Here is a 9,762-nt window from a genome sequence, read left to right as displayed (position 1 = left end):
GCTCCCCAACCCCCTGATCGGCCCTGCTCTGTGTGTGACAGGGTACTGAGCCCTAACCCCCCTGATGGGCCCTGCTCTGTGCGTGATGGGGGCAGCACCCCAACCCCCTGATCGGCCGGCTCTGTATGTGACAGGGTGGCACCACAACCTCCCCATCAACCCTGCCTAGAGTGTGACAGGGGGCGGTGCCCCAACCCCCCAATTGGCCCTACCCTGAGTGTGACTGGGGGTGGCATCACAACCTCCCGATCCGCCCTGCTCTGTGCATGACAGGGAGCGGCGCCCCAACTCCCCAATCGGCCCTGCTCTGAGCCCAACCAGGGGCTGCACCTAGGGATTGGGCCTGCCCTCTGCCACCTGGGAGTGGGCCTAAGCCAGCAGGTCATTATCTCCCAAGGGGTCCCAGACTGTGAGAGGGCACAAGTGGGGCTGAGGGACACTCCCCGCCCCCGCCAGTGCACAAATTTTTGTGCACCGGGCCTCTAGTATAAAATAAAATGGTAATATTCAAATTAACCCTAACAGCGGAATGACTGCGAATGACCGGTTGCTATGATGCGCACTGACTACCAGGAGGCAGATGCTCAATGCAGGAGCTGCCCTCTGGTGGTCAGTGGGCTCCCACAGGGGGAGCTCCGCTCAGCCTCAAACTGGGCTGATGGCTGCAAGCGCTGTGGTGGTGTCAGGAGCCTCGCCTGCCTCCTCCACAGTGCTAAGGACGTCTGTCAGTTGGACATCCCCAAGGCACTCCTGTGTTGCCAGAGGTATATCTGACTGCCAGCTTAGGCCCAATCCCCAGGGGAGCGGGCCTAAGCCAGCAGATGGACATCCCCCGAGGGGTCCCAGACTGCAATCCCCCCAAGTGCACAAATTTTCATGCATTGGGCCACTAGTATCTATACTAATAAAAAGGTAATATGCTCATTAGACCAGTCGTCTTCTGGACATCCATCCACATGTCCTTCTGGACAAAGCCATGGTGGCGGGTGCTGAGGCAGAGGTGGTTAGTGGCGACAAGGTCAGCAGGGGAGGGCAATTAGGCGCGACCAGTCCAGCTGGGGAAGGCAGTTAGGGGCCACCAGGCTGGTAGGGGAAGGCAATTAGGGATGACCAGGCTGGTAGGGGAGGGCAGGTAGGGTGACCAGGCCAGCAGGGGAGGGTAGTTAGGGGTGACCAGGCTGGCAAGCAGAGGCAGTTAGGGGCTGTCAGGCAGGTGTGCAGGTGAGCGGTTAGGAGCCAGCGGTCCCGGGTTGCGAGAGGGATCCTGGATTGGAGAGGGTGCAGGCCAGGCTGAGGGACCACTCCCCCCACCCTATGCACTAATTTGGTGCACCAGGCCTCTAGTAGATATATAAAGACAAAAACAGATACATGATATATCTTTGTAAGAGCAAACCTTTCATTATCTATAATAATAAAAGCATAATATACAAATCAACCGAAAAACCAAACAGCAGAATGACCTTCCGGACAACCATTCTATTATACACACTGGCTCCAGGCCAGCCAAGGCAGGTGCAAGGCGATTGGTGTGGGGGCCCCGCCATCACCCCACAATTGCCCCACAGAGGAAGCCCAGTCCACCCTCTGTGGGGTGATCAATTGGGGGGCTCTGTGATTGATTGTTCACCCCAAAGAGGGAGGCCCAGGCCACCCTCTGCATGGCAGTCAATTGTGGAGCCCCGGCCAGGTGGGCGGGGCCTCCCTCTGTGAGAAAATTGATCACAGAACCCCACAGTTGATCACCCCACAAAGGGAGTCCCAGGCCAGCCAAGCGATTATACCCCATGCCTGTCGCCCACAGAAGGAGGCGACTGGTGGCAGGGGAGGTGGGGCAGCACCTCACAGATGGCAAGCAGTGGCAGTGGCAGTGCTAGCAGCTGGGGGAAGGAAAGCCCCAATAAGCCCTGATCACTGGCCAGGCTAGGGACCATACCTAAGGGGTCCCGGATTGCAAGAGGGCATAGGTTGGGATGAGGGACAACTCCCCCCTCCCCGGTGCATGAATTTTGTGCACTGGGCTGCTAGTTAATGAATATTTGCTTAGGTCCAGAAAAAAAGGGACTTGTCCAATGTCACATAACTAGTAAGTCCCTGTTGACTACCAATATGATATTCTTTCCTCCATGATATTGCCTGTGGTTGAGTAAACCATAATTTTCATAACCTTGACAATAAACATGCCTAGACTTACCATTTTATTTTGTGAAACTTACTGAGAAGAGTCAACCAACAAGAAAGACATATCTTAGAAAGAACTTCAGTACACACATATACAGATACACATACACACTTATGTTCATGTGCATACCAATACTGTCTATACATATAATTATCAGTGCACTTATTAATCAAATTTAGAGGCATAAAGAGAGTGTATTACCTGGGCTTTAAGGGATTCTGTTTTAAGCTCTTTGGCTGGAGACTTTTTCCTGTAATTAAAAATGTTTTAAAATATATCATGATATTTTTTAATTGCACAGCTAACTTTTAAATGTTTAATTAAACCCTTTATAAAAATGAATATCTTCAAAAGAAATTTATATATTTTTAAAAGCCATAAAATCCACATAGGTTAAATGATAAAAAATAACATTTCTCAAATGAACTTCTCATTGCTATGATTAAAATATGGAAAGATGAGATAGGGCAAGGAGTTTCAAAATACATTGGTCCATTTTTTTTCCTCTGGTCATCTTTTCTTTGCTAAGTCAAAGATCAAAGTCATTTGTCCAATGAATTTCTTTATAGATTTTGTGGAGCTGTATAAACATGGAATTCTTAATTTCTTTTTAAACTATATATTTATATCAGGGCTTGACCAATCCAATTTCAATGCAAAAGTTATTTTATTTTACTAAAGAGGGTATTCATTTAATAAGACCAGTTTATAAAATCCATTTACATTAAAATATAGGTAATTGTTTTTATAAAATAAGTACAATGAAGAAGTCTGTAAAGCCCTGGCTGGGTGGCTCAGGTGGATGGAGTGTCTTCCCATACACTAAAAGGTTATGGGTTTGATCCCCGTCAGGGCATGTATGGGAGGCAACTGATTGATATTTCTCTCTCACATTAATGTTTCTCTCTATCTCTCCTCATTTCTTCCTTCCTCTCTCTCTAAAATCAATTTAAAAAATATATCCTTGGGTGATAATTTTTTAAAAAGCAAGAATTTCAGTTAAAAATAAAAAATCATAGCCCAGACTAGGGAGTTAATGTACAAATTACAAATCATTAGCTAAACCATCAAGAACACAATGTAAATTCTTTTCCCTAAAACTATTTACAAATTTAATCCTGCCTGCCTGTTCCTAAATGTTTTGTGGTTCATTCTCCTCCTCTTTAGTTCATGCTTCACTTCTCAGCTTTCTCCCACAATCATATCTTTATTTGCTTATAAAACTATATATAGTAATGCATCACCAACAATAAGGATACATTCTGAAAAATCCATTGTTAGGTGATTTTATTATTGTACAAACATCAGAGAGTATGCACTGACACAAACATAGATGGTATAGCCACCTACACACCTAAGCCTATTGCTCCTGGGCTACAGACCTGTACAGCATGTTACTGTGCTGAATACTGTACACAGTTGTAACACAATAGTACTTGTGTACCTAAATATAGATAAATATAGAAAAAATACAGTAAAAATATAGTATAAAAATTTATAATGGTACACCCGTGTAGGGCACTGATCATAAATGTAGCTTGGAGAACTGGAAGTTGCTCAGGGTAGGTGAGTGAGTGGTGAGTGAACATGAGGCCTAGAACATTACTGTACAATACTGTAGATTTTATAAACACTATTAATGGCCCGGCGCATGGGGGGGGGAGGGTGTCCCTCAGCCTGGCCTGTACCCTCTCCAATATGGGACCCCTCAAAGGATGTCCTACTGCCGGTTTACAGGGATCGGGCCTAAACCAGCAGTTGGACATCCCTCTCACAATCTGGGACTGCTGGCTTATAACCACTCACCTGCCTGCCTGCCTTCCTGCCTGATTGTCCCTAACCCCTCTGCCTGCTCCCCCCCAACTGCCCCCCCCATGCTGGCCTGCTCGCCCTCACCTCCCCTCCCCACTGGCTTGCTCTCCCCCAACTGCCTCCCTGCTGGCCTGCTCACTCTAAATTGCCCCCCCCCGCTGTCCTGATCACCTCGAACTGACCCCCACTGATGACCTGCTCACCCCCAACTGGCCCACCTGCTGGTCTGCTTACCCCCAATGGCCCCGCTCCCCATCAGCCTGATCACCCACAACGGCCGTCCCATCCTGGCCTGATCACCCACAACTGCCCTCCCCTCTTAGCCTCTAACCACCTCTACCTCAGCCCCGCCACCATGGCTTTGTCCAGGAGAACGTCTGGAAGGTCTCCTGGAAGGTCTCCCAGTCTAATTAGCATATTACCCTTTTATTAGTATAGATAGAGGCCTGGTGCATGTGTGGGGGCCAGCTGGTTTGCCCTAAAGGGTGTCTTGGATCAGAGTGGGGTCCCGCTGGGGTGCCTGGCCAGCCTGGGTGAGGGACTGATAGCTGTTTGCAGGCTGGCCACAGCCCCTTCAGGGTGGGGGGGGGTCCCCGCTGGGGTGCCTTGGCCAGCCTGGGTAAGGGGCTGAGGGCATTTTTCAGGATGGCCACATCCCCTTCAGGGTGGGGGTCCCCATTGGGGTGTCTGGCCAGCCTGGGTGAGGGGCTGAGGGCCATTTTCAGGCTGCCCACAGCCCCTTCAGGGTGGGGGGGGGTCCTGCTGGGGTGCCTGGCCAGCCTGGGTCAGGGGCTGATGGCCATTTTCAGGCTGCCCATGTCCCCTGGTGACCCAAGCTCCCAGCCTCTCCTTTTTTTCTTTTTTCTTTTTTTTTTTCAGCACCTCCTTGAGAAGAGGCCAGGGTGGGCTGGAAGCAGGTATCTGGGATTTATTTATCTTCTATAATTAAAACTTTGTAGTCTTGAGCGGAGCCCAGGGCTGGCCAGGGCAGGAGGGAAGTTTGGCTTCCTCCATCGCTGGAGGCAACCCAAGCCACCTGCTTGCTCCAGCTCCATGGCCGCCACCATCTTAGTTGGGTTAATTTGCATACTCGCTCCTGATTTGCTGGTGGGTGTAGCAGAGTGGTGGAATGATGGTTAATTTGCATGTTTCTTTTTTATTAGTGTAGATACTTATGCTACATGAAACTTATAAATAACATGAGATTAAATAAAGCAGAAGAGAAAATTATGCAACTAAGAGACACAGTAACATGAATATATATGAGGTTGCTTCCAGCATAACATGACATATTGTTTTACAATAAACATTTTTTATAAGTAGAAAGAGTATACTCTGAAATAACAATAAAAATTGTAAATACATAGTCATTTATTATCATTATCAAGTATGATGTACTGTACAAAGTTGTATATGCTATATTTTCATACGATTAGCAGTGCAGTAGGTTTGTTACACCAGCATCATCACAAACAGAGTAATGTGATGTACTATGACATTACAACATCTACAATGTCACCACGTGATAGGAATTTTTCAGCTCCATTATAATATTTTGAGACCACTGTCCATGTCATCTGTTGTTGACCAATATGTTGTTGTAATATGGCTCATGACTATATTTGCTAATGTTATTTTTTTAAGAAACCTATTAATAAGTTATGTTTACATTACCTCAAATTGTATAAAATAAAAATGTAAATTAACAAGGAAAGAAAACATTAGCATTGTATCTTTATGTCTTACGATTCTGAATCTTCAGATTTTTCTTTAGCTTTTTTCTTCTCCATTTTCATAGTTTTCTTTGTTCGATCATATGTCGGCTTTGTTGTCTGTGTAATTTTATATAAGCCAGAAAACATTAATGAGACAATAAATTATAGGAAAATATATGATAATAAACATTATTAAGATTTCCATTTTACATTGAGAATCACTATACTATTTTTCAAGGAAAATTATCTGAATAAAAGGAAAAAATTAATGATACATTCAGAATGTTTATTATAGTGTTTTACATAATGTAAGTTGTATATAAGTTAACACATATAAAAATAATTAAATTCCCCTGATAAATTATAGTCAGTTCTTCTATAATATGGTATATACCTTCATGAAAACCACCTCACCTTGAAAACTCATGCAATATAAACTGCAGGATGTATGGGGAAGTAGGGTTAGGTGCATAGCACACAAAAACATTGTCAGTGATACATTTTTAAAAATAACAACCTAATAAAAACATTAATACAGTTTTATACAGTTAAATAATTACAAAACATGTACTATGAAAAATATAGCTCTTTATCTTGAAAAAGACACGAGTTAGTTTGTGGAAGTGAGTGTTGAATATGTTGCAACTTGTGAATTTTTGTGCAGTGTTGGAAGGTTGGTTATCTGAAACGAAATGAAAAGTCATAACACCAGATATGAACTGGTGTGGTACACTATATACACGGTGAACTAAGGTAGCTTATAGATACTCTTTTCTGCCTTTATCTATACTTTTTGGAGATAAAATGAGCATAAAGCAAATGTAAAATTCACATTATGCTCAAATTGTTCAACTGTGGTTAAATTTGCATTTCAAAACAAATATTATGGCACTACTGACTACATGTTTTAAAGTATTCTTGAACTACCACATAGTACCAGATTATTTTATTCAAGAAAGTAGAGAAAAATTAAACAATTAGATTATTGAAAATTTCAGATGTGCTTAATATAGGAGACCTATTAAAGTATTAGGTGGTTATTTCCTGTTTAAGCCCACAACTTCCAACAGATATCAAATTCACAACAGTGGAAAAGTTCTCACAAATTAAACATAAAATATAACAATTTCTCATAAAATATGAAAAATAAATATAATAAATTCTTAATGAGAATTGTTAAGGCCCCCAAATAATATTTTCTAACTTAAATTTAAATATGAATCTTTGGATATACTTAGTATTCAGAAAAGTCTAATACATGTTGGCAATCAAAATGCTAAAATAATGAAAGGAAAAAAGACTAAAAAATAATGAACAGATCATGAGTGAGCTGTAGGACAATTTCAAGTGAACTAATGTGCTTATAATTGTAATTCATGATGAAGAGAAGGGGTAAGGGAAAAGTAAGTATTTAAATAAATAATGACTAAATTCTTTTCAAATTTGAGGAAAACTATATATTCACAAAGCCACAATAATATAAAACAACTACTTCAATATATCTCTATATATAATGGAGGAATATGCAAATTTGTCTGGGACGCCATCACATCACCACCGTTCACAGGTGGGCGGCACTCAGGGTCTATGCGTGATTTCGTCCCACCCAGGCAGACTCTCCCGCAGCCTGCAGCCAAATCGCAATGCTGACCTGGGGTTTATTAACTTTACTGGATCTGCTCCCCAAACCCCCACCGCATACCCCAGGACCACGCTGCCTGCAGCAGGGCACCCTGGCAGTGTCCTGATAGGCGGGTGGCCCGGGAAAGCAAAGTGGAGCAGGGGCTGCAGGAAGCCATGGAAGGACAGGGCTGCCAGAGCCAAGCTCCCAGGGGTCTGAGGAGAGCACCTGAAGGAGGAGGAAGCTTCCCGGATGCAGCCGGCCTGGAGCCGCGGCCTGCCAGGGGGTCTGCAGGCGCCCAGACAGGCCTCCGCCTGAGGGGCAGCTTCAGTAAAGCAGCTGTCCAGGAGGCAGGCAGCCCAAGGGGCGCAGAGAGGGGCCAAGGTGGGGTGCAGAGGAGGGGGCTCGGGCTGGGGCAGGGAGCCGGTGGGCGGGGATCTGCCTCGCCCAGGAGAACGAGGTTCTGCAGTGGCCCAAAGATGCGGGAAACAAGAGGCGATGACTGCCGGCGTGGAAGGATGCCTGGGCGAAGGGGCGCGGACCCGCAGCCCTGAGGCGGGTGTTGAGGGGCGATGCCACCTCAGTGGAGGGGCACCGCACTGCCAGGTACCCCACTGCAGAGGTTCGGGGAAACTCCCGGTGCTAACCTGCCTTGCCGTGGCCTGCGCACCTGAGAGGCCAGGACTCCTGCTCCCCGCTTGGCCCAAAAGCAAGCCAGTTCCCGCCCCACCCCCAGTTCCCACCCAGTCCCACGGAGGCACGCGTCTGCACGGTGAGGGCGAAGCCTACCATGTGCTCTTCATAAGGGGGGGTTAGTAAAGAATGGGAGCAGGGGACGGGGGAGAGGAAAGAATGTGGAGCATCCACGATGAAAAGGTGCTTGAGAATGAGGCTCAGAAGCCTCACAGGGAGGTTTGTTGTATCTGCGAGGCCGTGGACTGTCCCTTAGGAAAGGCGGAGAGTGCAGTTGTGAGGGCTCCCTGTGCGCTGAGTCTAGTTCCACAGCCAACTGGAATTGGCCTCAGTTTCCTGGTCTGAAAAATGGATTAAGCATGTCCCAGTGCCTTCACTGAGCTTTGAGGGCCAATTGAAATACTATATAAAGAAAATGAGTGAAGAAATGAGAAAGAAAAGGAAGGGCGAGAAACACAAAAGAAAGATTGGAAGGAACCTGCAAACCTATTGTCATTTAAATAGGGAATATAGTCAACAGTGTTGTAATGATGGTATGATGCCAGGTGGGTACTGGAAATATTGGGGAACACTTTGTAAAGAATATGATTGTCTAACCTCTATTCTGTAACTAATATAAAACCTGAAACTAATATAAAATAATATTGAATGTAAAGAAATGAAAATAGGAGTGAAATTTTTATGAATTTCAAAGTTTAAATAAAGGCTGTAAAGGAAGGAAGGGGGAGAATAGAAATAGTGTTTTTCATTTTACCACTTTATTGTCTTTTCAGTAAATGAAAAAGACAGTTGTCTTTATATGGTGCTTTTATACTTTCTAAGTCATTATCTCATTTGATGTTCAGGGCAACTTAAAGACAAGATAATTATTCCCTTCACTATTCAAAGAAAGGAAATCTTGGTGTCCGGCCCCAATGATTCAATCATAAAGCCCTTATTATAAAAAGCAGGGTTAGTGAAATTTTCTGTGAAGGGTCATATCTATACTAATAAAAGCCTTGGGGGTGATCAGGCCAGCAGAGGAGTGGTTAGGAGGTGATCAGGCTGGCAGGCAGAAGCGATTAGGGGCAATCAGGCAGGCAGGTAAGTGGTTAGGAGCCAGCAGTCCCAGATTGTGAGAGGGATGTCCGACTGCTGGTTTACGCCCGTTCCCACCCTGGGCCACTAGTATCATAATAAAATTACTTAAAAGCAGTGGTAAAATCTTAAAAGAATATTGAGGAGAAAAGCAGATTACATACAAGAATAAGGAGGACAGAAGACTTTCTTAGTTGGGTTAAATTTTATTGATTTCTTACAGAGAGGAAGGGAGAGGGATAGAGAGTCAGAAACATCGATGAGAGAGAAACATCGATCAGCTGCCTCCTGCACATCTCCCACTGGGGATGTATCCGCAACCCAGGTACATGCCCTTGACCGGAATCGAACCTGGGACCTTTCAGTCCCCAGGCCGACGCTCTATCCACTGAGCCAAACCAGTTTCGGCGGAAGAAGACTTCTTCTTATCAGAAACAATACAAGTAGCCCTTGCCAGTTTTGCTCAGTGGATAGAGCCTAAGCCTGTGGACCAAAGGGCCTCAGTTGTATTCTAGTCAAGGGCACATTATTTGGTTGCAGGCTCCTCCCAGGGCCTGTGCAGGAGGCAACGAATTGATGTGTTTCTCTCACATTGATGTTTCTCTCTGTCTTTCCCTCTCTCTTCCACTCTCCCTAAAAATCAATGGAAAAATATCCTTGGG

General features: G+C 45.1%; 1 protein-coding gene across 1 annotated transcript in view; it reads right to left on the bottom strand.

Moving 5' to 3' along the window:
• Window positions 1-9,762, bottom strand: part of CCDC7 (coiled-coil domain containing 7) — a 170,974-nt gene that overhangs the window by 29,637 nt on the left and 131,575 nt on the right. Inside the window, exons 12-13 of the mRNA XM_005885883.2 lie at window positions 5,741-5,826; window positions 2,384-2,432 (exon numbers count right to left, since the gene is read on the bottom strand). Of these exons, the coding sequence (XP_005885945.1) occupies window positions 2,384-2,432; window positions 5,741-5,826 (135 nt within the window). The remainder of the gene's footprint in view (window positions 1-2,383; window positions 2,433-5,740; window positions 5,827-9,762) is intronic.

Source organism: Myotis brandtii, unplaced genomic scaffold (assembly GCF_000412655.1).
Source record: "Myotis brandtii unplaced genomic scaffold, ASM41265v1 scaffold933, whole genome shotgun sequence".
In the NCBI taxonomy this organism is placed as follows: Eukaryota; Metazoa; Chordata; class Mammalia; order Chiroptera; family Vespertilionidae; genus Myotis; species Myotis brandtii.
This window is presented reverse-complemented; position numbering and strand designations above follow the sequence as displayed.